Here is a 13,840-nt window from a genome sequence, read left to right on the forward strand (position 1 = left end):
TGTGTATGCAGCCCCATATAAACACGAGGATGTTGGGGAGAATTCGAGACAATTTCACCATAGAAACACTTTTACTGTATCCAAATTTAAACATTATATTTACCCTTTCCCTTATTTAAACATACTTAACATAACACTAAGATCAAACCAATTATCTCACTTATGTTATTTATCTATGTCAATATTCTAACGAGGCTCTAAGTTTGTTTTCTCAGCTGCCTGTTCTCAGTGTGGTGAGTTAAGCATCGCACACTTTCCAGATACTTTACCCCACAGTTGAAACACATAACCTTTATACCCTAACATCAGTATCCATGTTCTCTGTACTCTTATCTGGACATTTCTTCTAGTACTGACAAGGAGAATTCGTTTAACAATCAAAACTGCTTAGGGTTAATTAACGATATTTTCCTTATATTTTCATCATCTAAATGAATGATACAGCAGTATTACTGTAAAAAGAAATTAGATGTTAGTCACTCTTAGGGTTTAAAGGGTTAATAGAGAATTAAAAACTGCAAAATGGGACACAATTTTTGAATGGATTTTAGAATTGAGCCATAACGGGAAAATCCGTGACCTGGGACAGAGTAACAAAACTTCAAAGATGGAGGGGAAGGGGGTCGAAATTATTTAATAGCCGAGAGTGAATTAAGGGGAATCAGGAAGCTGGGGGCTACCCTAGCTTCGCTTTCCTTGATTTCAAACGCCATATTGTCGCATGAATATTTGAATCTAACATAGAACAACTGAGATGTAAAGGACCTCTCTGACACACCTTAATGACTGGGCTTGTATTTTTTAAGATGGATTATGGGGAAGACTTTATTTCTTCCTCCTGATGGATGCCAAGACAATTTATAAAAATCGAAAAAGAAAAATTATAACATGCAGTTTCCATCATGGTGGCAATCATTTAGAGAAAATACTTTTTTTATGCAAGTAAGGCTTGATTTAGTAGTAACTCTCCCAATTCTTCTTTCTCTTTGCTTGGCTCAACTGAAAGCTGCTCTTTGTCTGTCTGCTCTGAGAGGTTGTTGTTGACAGAATCCATAGTTTCTAGAGTCGCTGTACCCTTTGTTTCTGGCAGCAAGACGCACAGACCCGCGCAGACGAAAGCAAGCACTGCCACGATGGAGTATGGCAAGAGAATGTGAATACGCATCTATTGATAGAATAAAAACGAAGTTGGCGGGTTTTACGTTTGAGAAGTTTTCCTTGACATAGGAATTGGTACATATCTCTGCTTATCGATGAGCGCAAGCTAGCGAAAATCGCAGCGATCACTACCACATAGGAGTACGGCAAGATGATCTGGACAAAGTGAAAGTGATCTGGACAAAGTGAATTTGTCACTGAATTTTACTAATGGAGAACTTGTTGAGGGGACCGTGCGGTAGGATTTTTTGCATACTGAAAAATCTCACAAAAATGTGTAAAGGTCCTTTATTTCCTATCGAAGATATTTTTGCCCCCAACAATAAAATTGATTTGAATCAAGTTACATACCAGCCAAACAACGTAAGGCGCCGACATGGATCCAATACGAGCTGCTGCAGACGAGGTTCCCATTCCAACATTCCTAAGGCATAAGGAGAATTGGACGAGAAGTTAAGTAATGCGTACCATACCCAAGCCACTTTTCTTTAGACGGTCTTTTAAGAGAATTGTAAGAGGCACAAAATTATTCCTTCCCGAAGAAGTTGGGTTAATCATCCAACCAGTCAGTCAGTAGGCCAGTGAATAAGTCAGGTAATAGGTCATTTTAGTGAGTCAGAGCGATTTAAGTAGTCAGACATGATCGGTCAGTCATAATAAATTTCTGTCCGTGAGCCATTCACCTGTCACTCCGTCAGTCCAAGTCCGTCAGTCCGTCAGTCGTCAATCCGTCCATCGGTCTGTCAGTCCGCCGGTTGCGTTCGTTGGTCCGTCAGTCCGTCGGTTCGTCAATCGTCATTCAGTCAGTCAGTCATTTAGCCATTAAAATTTGTCTATTTTTCAACAAGTAAGTCGCTGAAATAGTCAATCATCATGAAAGTCGTGCAGTGAATCAGTCAGTGAGATAGTCAGTCAGTCAATCAGTCAGTAAGATAGTCAGTCAGTAAGACAGTCTTTCAGGGAGACAGTCAGTCAGTAAGAGAGCGAGTAAGTCAGCAAGAGAGTAATTTAATCAGTCGGTTAGTCGGTCAGTAAGACGGTGAGTCAGTCAGTAACACAGTCAGTCAGTCAGTTGGTCGTTGATGACCAATAGGTCAGTCAGTAATTCAGCCAGTCTGTAAGCAAGCTGGTCAGCGAGTCAGTCAGACAGACAGTCCATCAGTCGCTTATAGATTCACTTGTTGTCAATCATGAAAAAAGACACGAAAAAGATGATTGAGTTGAGTTGGTGGGCAGGAAGGTGGAAGATCCATATTCAAATTGCTGAGAACGAAGCAGTGCGTGTGGTTACGTTTATTTCTTGCCTTAGGAAAATGGCATAATGCAGAAAAGTTTGAAATAAAAAAATACCTGACAACGGTCGGGAAGAGCTCGCTTGAGTAGACATAGATTGAACTGAACGACATGTTGATAAAAAACTTCGCCACCCCTTGTGACATAATTATGTTTGCCACCATGAAACCTAAAAAACAGAGCAATGATATTAAAAAAAGTATTTTGCAGCCGACATCCTAAATAATTCAAGATGGTACTTGCTTTAATTTGGTAATGTAATGATCATTAGTTCCCCTTTTTCGGATTAGTTTGTTTACAACTAACTTTTATTATGTCGATACATTAACCAGTGATTCTTTGTCTAAGCACTGATGGCTGAGTCTAGCTGCATTCATTTTTTGTTTCCCTTAACGTAATTGCAATTTTTGTGACCCCAACAACAGAACCGGCGCTACAATAACTGACAATGACGTAAAGAGAGGTTTACCGGTGTTCTTCAGATCTCTCTGGAAAAAGACTGCAATCAAAGAAGCAAAGAAAGACACCACCACTCCAATAACTGTGCTTTTCTTCCGGCCAATCCTGTAACAAATGTTCATTTAGAGGAATCATACTCACGGCTTGAATTGCCCAATACTCCGAACGAAAAAACGCAAAGAGAAAAATGACTTCTCACAAGTTTTAGATATTCCTTGTTTACGTTTTGTTGGTTCAAAGAAAAAAAAAGGTCAACCGTACTGCTAGGTTCGGAACGAGTCGCAACCCGAATCGAGCCTTCCTTCCCTTTTTGCTAGGAGCATGGGACTTTTCCCTCTCCAGCTATTGTCGCCACTTTGCAAAAACTGAACAAAAAAAGTTTATTCTATCGTCAGGCATGGGTTGACTTTGGTTGAGAACCAAATGATAAAAAATTATTGGATGAATTTGAGTACGATATCATGAATTATCACTGTGGAGATTTGAGTTATCTGTCAAAGCCGAATGCTATAGCAGATAACTCAGATACGTGGTTTGATAATTCATGATATCATGTAAAAACGAAATTCGATAAATGTTGTATTATACACTTATTTGAGCAATCTGCACACGGATAGACTTTTCTCTGAGTTTGCAAAAGTTTGAGAACACTACACGGACGAGAGGCTTGGAAACCAGGCAGACTCTGAACTCGACATGATAAGCATTATGGGTTGTCATGTCAATTTTACACGCTACCACATGTTCTCGACCAATCAGAGTTTTCATAGTAAGTCTAATGTAAGATAATGATACTTATTTCACATTTACCCATATTCTGAGAGGACACGAATTCCTGTCTGAGTAGTCTTGTACGCTTGAAAGATAATCAGTCAACGTAATAAGGTGGATAAAAACCTCCCTTCTCTACCCCCCTCCTACCTGTGGTTCAGTTTAATGCAAGTCCAGTTGGACGGAATTTCAATGAGGCTGGTCAAGAAGAAAACCAGGTAACGGTTGCCACCATAATCTCCTGCACTGAATGAAACAGCGTAGTAAACCAACGCTATGACCATCCTATGGAAATAATGTGAATCAGTTTTAGCTGGCGCAGATTGAGCATCAACATGTGACAAAATGTTAATTGCAATTGTTTTAGGCAGTCTCGACGAGGAAATTTCTGTGAGAAGCAATGTTCCGACATTTGACGTCCTACAGACTCACCAGGCAAACCATAATATCAGAGTTCTTTTTGTCATAGCCATTGAGCTGAAAAGGTCCCGGACATCTCCCTGTCTCTGGGTTAAGTTGGCATCTGTCTGTTCTAGGTCACCTTCAGGCATCTGTTTTCGATTAAAGTCAGCAACTTTTTGAAGATTTTCCCTGGCCTCTTTGGGTCTGTTATGCGCCAAGAGCCAGCGAGGTGACTCTGGCAGAAACCTAAGGTTAACAGTTGTGCGTAACAGAAGTTAGAGAACTAAGCAGGATCAACCACAAGATATTTCTTTTCTATAGAATCTTGTATTGAAATAAGTTGAGTTATTATCTATTTTCTTCATATTTTTTTTCATAAATGTGCCTATGCCATGAAGATGTTCATGACACATTTATCCATTCCGACCAGTGAAGGATCCACGGCGAGGGTCTAAGGGGTTAAACACGCTTTCCCCCCTACCCTCTCATCGGAAATGAGGGTATTTTACCACCTGGCTGAAACCAAACTTCTCCCAACGACAGGATCGCATATTATTACTTAGCTTGAAGTATTTACCTATCTTGAAGTATTTCGTAGCTTATTTGGGCTCCATTGCAAAAAAAAAAAAAAAATTGTAATAATAAATTTGTTTTCTTAATCAAAGTGCGAACCTCCCGTCAGAAATCTCTGGATCCGCGCTTTCAATTCCCGGAAGTGGTTCCCATGCTACTCCTCCCGACTTGATTACGTCATCCAGCGAATAAGCAACGAGAATTGAAACAGTCTCAATCGTTAAAGGGTTTAATTAAAGCTGTACAGGTATCCCCATGTTATTATCTTAACTGATGCATGAGAAGGTAAATAGCAGCTACATAGGAAATTTCGATTTTAAACAGTCATGAAGGTTTTACCGCAAGCTCTGCATCATAGACAGCGAGGTTAGTCCCTATTAGGTTCGGTCGATATCATGATACAATGTACTTGCTTACCACCAGAAGAAAATCGTTAATAGTCCTGGTATAGCCGCGGCCATAGCAAGTGTGCGCCAGTCCCTTATCAGCCAAGCAAATAAAGCCAGAACCATTAGCGACAGAATCCAGAAGTAAAATAAAGTGGTTCCGATCACGTGACGATGACGCTTGCCAACGTACTCAAACACGAGCACATACATCGCCAGAGCTGAACTACCTGTTGAGAATAATATCCAAAGCTCCGTTGTTATAATCTTCATTTGGTTTTTTTTTCTTGTATTATTTCGTCTGAAAGCGGTATGAATGCCAATGGAAATCAGTTTATGATAAAAAAGATCCTCGGCATTTTATCAAGGACTCTAAATCTGTTACCTTTCTTTTCCAAATTCACAGATAGAAAGTTTTTCAGTTGTTATGTAATTATTAAACATCCTTCCGCGGGTTCTCGCGTGATTATATTTAGATTGATAACTATGGCCGTCTTCGTTCAAAAATGCGAGAAAAGTTCAGAAATACAGAGGCGGTCGTTTTATTTCCTTTGGGTTAATTAAGGCCAAGTTATTTATCTGATGGGTTATTAGTCGTATCGTTTACCTCCTTTTACCTTGGATATACGGCGAATAATCACTTACCTACGCCTATACCAATCAGCACTCTGCAGAGCACATAGAGCCAGTAGATTTTAATGAAAGCAGCAGCTAAGGCGAACACGTTCGTTAGGACTGTAAGCCAATAAACAATGGGTTTGCGTCCGAATTTGTCTGATAAAACGCCTCCAAAGAGAACTCCGATCATATAACCCAAGAACATAAGTGCTTTGGTCAGGACCGATAATGCTGATACGTTACAAACTAGGTCCCACTGAGAGAAAATCGAAATGATTTAAGTGATTTAGTGTATGAGCTCATTTGTCTTTTTTCGCATGTAATGAAAATGAGTGAAGTGTTAATTCCTTCTAAAAACTAATAACTTATCAGTGGAATCAGTCGTCACCAATGTAGTAGAAAGGGGCCGAGAAGTTTAGAAACTTGACTGCCAATTAACTGCCAATAAGAGGGGGGGGGGGCCAATAAGAACAACACAGAATCTTAGAGATGGATCAGGGAAACAGAACCAAAATCCTCTGCACGAGCGCGGGAAAACCGTGGGGAGTGACGCTGAATTCAAACTGAGTTTATTGCTCGTACCTCAGCCACGGTGGAGGTAAAATCGCTAGTGTCAAATTCCCAATCATCCCGAGGAATGGAACAACGGTAGCTGTAATTTTCGTCTCCTGGCTTGAAAATTCCGGTCAGATTACACGCAGAACTGTTTGCTTTACAACGCCACGGCGGTTCAACGCTGAGAAAGGTTGGAAGCATCATCTGGAGACCATCAGACCAGGTCTTGATGAAACCGCAGATCAGCAAAAGCCTGTACTGAAATCGGTTGTAACTGCCTATCTTTTCCATGACATCATCAACAGTGATACCCATGATTTCTTCCTGTAAGGAGCCCTTTGTTGAGAAAAAAATCAAAACTCACGAGCGCAAAGCACTTAGGAGCTAATGTCAGCATGCGTCAAACAAACAGCGGGAAGTCACCCAAATTTGTTTTCACTCCTACTTTCACATTTTGTAGCCCAATATGTTCTAATAACTGTGGAGTAGTTTTTTTTGTAAAAATTTATTTTAGTTTTCGAGAAATAATTTTTTTTGTTCGACCGCTCAAATATGCAAATTTTCACCGTGGATATTACCCGAGTTGTGTGACCTCATGTAACGAACGTACTAGACCTACGGTATTTCTGTAAACATGATCCTTTGTTTTATCATCTAAACTTAATCCCTTGTCGTTATTGAAGCTGGAAGAGAAATATTTATTTTTTGGTGAATATTTTTGTCCGACATATTTTTCCTATGTCGAAAAGTAGCATCAAAACAAAGACAGTTTTAACAATGACCGATATGACAAAATCTACTGAGCTTCAAGCTTTTATAAGACAAAAGGATGGTTATAAAGTTACTGTAAAAATTTCCTTGTGTATTTGTGTTGTTCTATCTTGAGACGAACTCAAAGTCCGGCAAAATTTACTTGATAGCAACCGGAGCATATTCCAACCTATTCAGACAAAGAAAGTCGTAGTGAATTGTCTTTTGTTTCTACATTGACTGAGGGTAACCTACAGACTGTTAATGCGGCAAGAGATATTCAGGTAAAAATTTGCAAGTTTTTCGAAATTAATCATAAGGCTAAATTTTCAAGTCACCAAAAGCATATGTGGAATAAGTCATATTTAGACCTGTGTTTAGGATAATAAGTGACGGAATGATCTCTTTGGCTGACTACATCAAGGTGTTCGCTGAACATTCCAGGACATCCGATAATCGCTCTAAAAAAGTTAATAAAGCTCCCCTCGAATAAAATGGAAACAACCGTAACTTCCGATGATTATATTTCTAATCATTTTCAAGACACAACTCTACTTTGTTCGCTCATTTTCCAGAAACAAGAGTCCAGAGAAACGCCTCTACGGGTCTAATTCGAAAAAACCTAAGGGGCGGTACGCTAAGTTTATTTTCTCTGTAGAGAAAATAGATGTCTTAAAGAAGACAACAGTAAATCGTTAACACAAGGTCCACAAGTAGTCCTGACCAAATGTTACATAAACATAAAACAGGAAGACTTTAGAACACGTAAAAAGAAGAAACTCGAAAATAGTCTACAAAGCGGTACCGGTAAAGCTGCTTTCACCTCCATGATCGAAGACCTAGGACAATTTAAGGCTAACTCCGACAAACCCTTCTTTACACAGGTCATGGTTTTGAACTCTTAAAGTCCAGAAACTGTGTTGATTACATCATCTAGAGAATAAACATCGCTTTCAACAGAGGGTCTCCCCGTTCGGTCTATAAGCTTCAGCGCAATGCAACTATAATTACAATAACCTTTTATGTGCGAAGGTTTTGGAACGGCATTTTTAGCTTTACCGAAGACATCACTCTGGCAAAAATCGACTATAACAGGGGAGAAGCTGGTCTGAAACACCATTATCGCACTTTAGGTCATTGTGAACAAATTCACATGTATAAATATCTTCTTACGCGTCTGCCGTGTATGGAGGGTAAAGAAGACGTTAAAATTAACACTCGGGTATACACTACCCAGAAGGGTATATATAAGAGATTAAAAATAACCCTCAGGTATACACTACTCAAGAGGGTATTGGAGAGATTAAAAGTAACTCTCAGGTATACACTAACCACGAAGGTATAAGAGAGATTAAAAATAACCCTCAGGTATACGCTACCCAAGAGGGTATAGAATAGATTAAAAATAACCCTCAGGTGTACACTACCCAAGAGGGTATGCAAGAGATTAAAAATAACCCTCAGGTGTACACTACCCAAGAGGGTATGCAGGAGATTAAAAATAACCCTCAAGTATACACTACCCAAGAGGGTATAGAACAGATTAAAAATAACCCACAGGTATACTCTGCCCAAGAGAGTATAGAACAGATTAAAACTAACCCTCAGGTAAACACTAACCAGGAAGGTATAAGAGAGATTAAAAATAACCCTCAGATATACACTACCCAAGAGCATATGGGAGAGATTAAAAATAACACTCAGGTATACACTACCCAAGAGAGTATGCAAGAGGTTAAAAAAAACCTCAGGTAAACACTACCCAAGAGGGTATAGAACAGATTAAAAACAACCCTCAGGTATACACTACCCAAGAGAGTATAGAAAAGACTAAAAACAACCCTCAGGTAAACACTACCCAATAGGGTATAGAAAAGATTAAAAAAAACCCTCAGGTAAACACTACCCAAAAGGGTATAGAAAAGATTAAAAACAACCCTCAGGTATACACTACCCAAGAGGGTATAAAAGAGATTAAAAATATCCCTCAGGTATACACTACCCAAGAGGGTATGTAGGAGATTAAAAACAACCCTCAGGTATACACTACCCAGGAGGGTACAGAACAGATAAAAAATAACTCTCAGGTATTTACTTCCCAAGAGGGTATAGAACAGATTAAAAACAACCCTTAGGTATACACTACCCAAGAGAGTATGTGAGAGATTAAAAACAACCCTGAGGTATACTCTACCTAAGAGGGTATAGAACAGATTAAAAATAACCCTCAGATATACACTACCCAAGAGGGTATAGGAGAGATTAAAATACCCTCAGGTATACACTACCCAAGAGGGTATAGGAGGGATTAAAAGTAACCCTTAGGTATACACTACCCAAGAAGGTATAGAACAAATTAAAAATAACCCTCAGGTATACACTACCCAAGAGGGTATAGAACAGATTCAAAACAACCTTCAGGTATACACCACCTAAGAGGGTATAGATCACTCGGTTGGTGTTTTACATTTGCAAGGTGTCTTGGCTACGTTTGGTCGTGCTTTCTCTGTAGGGAGCTGGCTTTGTAGGCCTAAAAGATTGTACTTGAACTTTGCCCACTTACATAAGTGCTCTTCTTTCTTTGAATCCTTATCCTCCTGATCTTGATAGAAGAAGTCTCCTAGCAATTCAACATCTGCCACACCATACCGCTTAAAGCCAGCTTTGCCTCTCTTGGGAACAGCAGTTGGGTCAAAGACCTTGAAGGCGGTGAGGACCTCAAGGTTTCCATCAAATCGATTCTAAATGTTCTCTTTTAAGGCATCTTCATATTTTGTTGTTAAACTGTTAGTGTATATTTATTAAAGCCTTGTTTTCAGCTCGCAATCTTGCGCCAACATCATTTCTTTCCCCTGTCATAACTGAAGCTCCATCTGAGGAAAAACTTGAAAGCTTCTTTTTATCGATCCCAGCATCCTCTGTTGTGCAACAATAGCATTTGTTATTGCTTCAGCATCAGCTGAGCTTGAATTCCCCAACAGATTGCTTGCTGCTGGCAAAGCAGTATTTGCTTTGCCAGTTTCAGGATGGACGAATTTAACAAATGTGACAAGCTGCTCTTTGTTAGACACATCAAAAAATTCATCTGCTAAAAGTCCAAAGCATTTGGCTTTTAATATATCATGTACCAACTGTGCTTTCAAAACGCTACCAATGAGAAGAAACATCTCTCTGACTGAACCAGCTGAACGGTGTTTGAAATACTTGATATCTTCAAGACCTACTTTCTGAAGAAGTTCCAGAAGACTCGTGAACTTCTTTTTGGAGATTTCCTCTTTCGCAATCCGTTACATAGTAAGCAACGCTTTGTAGTAAACTTCATCTTTAGCATCTTCAATTTTACTCACTTCTTCTTCAAAAGTTGACACTCTGCTGAGAAGCTCTGCTGTGATGGCTGCTGCGTGTTGTTGTGAATTGGCATGATCTTCGACCGCTTTCCGTTTAAATCTAACTGCTGGCTCGAGGTTATACTTCTTGGTCTTGTTTTGGCTATTTGATGTGCCATGTTTTCTGCAGAACAAACAAAACATTCCCTGTCCCTCCTGGTATATCAACCAGTTCACACCTGTATTACTGGAGTAAGTTAGATCGTCGTCCATTATCCATTGATGTTGAAAACGATCAATGGATTGTTCATTCAGCCGGGTGACCTCCATGGAACTCAGGGTCTTGCACGTCCGATTCTTGCAGCTGTGGAAACTATGTGAATCACTAGCGTCAGCAGCATCAAATGATGATAACAAAAATTTTAACTCCTGCTCTGCAGTCCATATTTTCGAAGACTTATCCTTGCTTGGGTTTCTGTTTTTCTTATTCGGATCATTTTGTTGTTGCGCCTGGGGAACTTGTCCAGTACCAGAAGAACCACCCGGCACTGCATTCTGAACACTTTGACCTTCAACCTCGATCTCATTTGTACTGACAGGCGGTAAGTCTGAAGATCCTGAGTTTTGAACTGTGTGAACGGGGACAGATCTTATGACTTTATTTATCTACTTATTTTAAAGAATTCCATCCCTCTCTACCGTCTGTGAAACCATAAACTTCAGGGGCACGATGGCAAATTATTTATTTAATTGAATCGACTTGTTAAAAAGACGACCTGAACATCAGACAGCAAATTTATTATTCCATGTTATTTTGTATAACTAGTATTTAAAAAGCCTATTGTTATCAAAATGTTGATCGTATAACCAGACGTCTATTCGGTGGAAATGAAATTTCCCATCCAAAAAGGAAAACTAAATGGCCTTTGACTTCATTCAGCTCATTGTATACAAAGGTCGTCGTGACATCGTGTTGTGTGGTCGTTAGGGTTCAATTATTTCTTTGAAATGCAAATTTCTCACTCTATTAACCTCCATATCTGGAAACTAAATGTTGTTGAAAAGTTGAACTGTAAATAATAAATCACCTTTAGATTTCTTTGAGAAAAACTTTTCGAGGACGCCTTGCCTCTTCGCCATTCCGGCAAGCCCTTATTAAGGCGTGCTTTGTGATCATGTGCAATGTCACGCGCAATTCTTATGTAACAGCTGCACAGACTCCCGCGCAAGATACGCGACTGAAACTTATGTGTTATTTTTGTTCCACGCAACACCAGATTTCGTGGACAAATTTATTATTTTTCACACTTTATGATTCGTACAACAAGTTCCTGGTCGGTAAAATAACAGAGAGCGGTGGCAAATTGTAATTTAGCAGCACTGCCTAACACAGCAAGAGAGAGAGACTGAGCATGACGTTTGTTTTTTTTTTCCCCGCGAATGGCAAACTCCTCTTCTGCCGTCAACTGTTAAGCGTTTGTAAACGAAGTGAAAAAGAGTAGGTTTGTGTTTGTGGTGAATGTGTGATTTTTTCCTACATCACTGAAGCCAGTTTATTTAAGAATTCGATAGGAAAGTCACAACAGGAAAGGCATGCTTGCGTTCAGTGTTTGCCGGATATAAACCTCTCCAAGTAGGCGGCGGGTTGGAGTGAAGTACCCGGCGGACTATCGCCGGTAGCCGCCTTCTATTGAAACCCCTGCCTCAGGTATACAGTACCCAAGAGTGTATAGGAAAGATTAAAAATAACCCTCAGGTATACATTACCCAAGAGTGTATAGGAGAGATTGAAAGTAAACTTTAGGTATACACTACCCAAGAGGGCACGAAAAATTGAATTCACATTAATTTATATCACGAGACTGCTCCTTGTCTGGGCTCTTTCTTTCGACTGAAAGTTGAGGCATCCACCGTTAACTTCTATAATCATTGTCCTTTACTAGTTCCCGAATGTCGTTGTTAAGCTCGGCTATTCTTGACGGACATCTTTGCAATTTCCCATTATTTTTCGACTGGAGGCATTTCCCGCCTGGAGTGTACGGTCGAGAGCGATTTGATTTACCGCATCAACAACGGGATTATATTTTGAGACCTCGCGAATCTATCTGCTAACTTTTCGTTAGCACATACCGGTACTTTTTGGGGTCGAGACTGGATCCCGTAACCAAAGAAAGCTACGCCGATCGATCGAAGACTTGCGCCTCCATGATGAGATCGTGCCAAGTGATTCCAAGGCAAGATTTATTTTGTTTTCGTAATTGAAATTCGAGCATAGATGAAGTATTAAATATTAGGTGAACCTTTAACTTATAATCAATAGGTTTCAGTAACCGCATAGACACCTACCGACCGCAATCGTTAATGTCATTCTCTACACTGATGACAGAAATATAGCGCCTCCGTAGGATGCATGCTGCGATTTTTTTTCGGGGCCAAAGCTCTACATGTCACTCCTTTGAGATTTTCCTAACCGAGATGCAATCAAATGTTTGTCATTTAGCCCTTGTATATTCATATACTCTGGCTAATTGCCGCACGAGTCAACAAACACATCGGGTTACGCTTGTTGTCCTCGAAATAATAATGGACTTTGAGCACTCCATTTAACATGTCCTTATTTATATATGTATCAGATAGGATAAGACTAATATATGTACTATAGTTGTATTATTCGTTTTAACTTACCAGCAAGGAAATCAGGATAACCGGTGAGTCTATTATGTCGAGAAGAATTGGGTAAAATTTCCGCACAGCCCCATACTACATAATCAGCAATTCATTATGCATTCAGTTCTTGAATAGAGAGAACAATGACAAAAACAATACATTTCCATTGGGAAAACAGATTTGTTTTACAACAGTATGGGGCTGTGCGGAAACTTTACCAAAAATTGCCACACAGTCTTCTCTTGGTGAAATAGCTGGCCGGTTCTGACAGGTTCTCCCGAGAACTATTTGTTGCATAATCAGCAATTCATTTGAGCTATCATAAATCCTATTCATTCCGCCATTCACGTCTTTTGTCATGTTTTGTTGCAATACAAATACTTGTTAATAAGTGTATATTGTCCCAACCGTAATATATGCAGAAATGCTACCAAATATATAAACTCGTGAGTTTAGTTCTACATAGGATTATTACTTTGATAAGTGTGTGTATGAATAAAAAACTTTTGCAGAACCGAGTAGTTAACACTATTAATACTTTAACAATACATGCGTAAGACCCAATGAGAAGGAAGAATTGCAGTCACAAGCATAGCTTAGTTCACGTGATAACAACTACGTGAAAGAATAAAACACGTGCACAGACAGCAAATGGTTACAGAAAGTGGTACAATCATCAGTAAAGAGAAAGTTTTTGCTTTTAGTTACTTTTAGACTTCTATGTAATTATGATTATGATTTAGGATGACCAAATTTGGTAAACCAGTATGACTGCTTGTCACTCAGTCTGAGCCTAATATGTGTCTCCTAATCTTCTATAGGTTCCTTCAGCTCAGCTGCAGGATACGCATTTGACCGAGAATTATAAATGCAAAAAAAATA

General features: G+C 39.4%; 1 protein-coding gene and 1 pseudogene across 1 annotated transcript; both read right to left on the reverse strand.

Annotated features, from left to right (window-relative positions):
• Nucleotides 1-576: 576 nt before the first annotated feature.
• LOC131799763 (organic cation transporter protein) lies at nucleotides 577-13,008 on the reverse strand. Its single transcript, XM_059117464.2, has 10 exons — nucleotides 12,977-13,008; nucleotides 6,243-6,551; nucleotides 5,688-5,916; nucleotides 5,074-5,272; nucleotides 4,114-4,329; nucleotides 3,832-3,966; nucleotides 2,921-3,015; nucleotides 2,509-2,620; nucleotides 1,510-1,582; nucleotides 577-1,165 (listed from the first exon to the last, which is right to left on the reverse strand). The coding sequence occupies exons 2-10, from the start codon at nucleotides 6,528-6,530 to the stop codon at nucleotides 935-937; spliced, it is 1,578 nt and encodes a 525-aa protein (XP_058973447.2). The 5' UTR covers nucleotides 6,531-6,551; nucleotides 12,977-13,008; the 3' UTR covers nucleotides 577-934.
• LOC136277293 (uncharacterized) lies at nucleotides 9,753-10,564 on the reverse strand (annotated as a pseudogene).
• Nucleotides 13,009-13,840: the final 832 nt, after the last annotated feature.

The sequence above is a fragment of the Pocillopora verrucosa genome, chromosome 1 (genome assembly GCF_036669915.1).
Source record: "Pocillopora verrucosa isolate sample1 chromosome 1, ASM3666991v2, whole genome shotgun sequence".
Taxonomy (NCBI): Eukaryota; Metazoa; Cnidaria; class Anthozoa; order Scleractinia; family Pocilloporidae; genus Pocillopora; species Pocillopora verrucosa.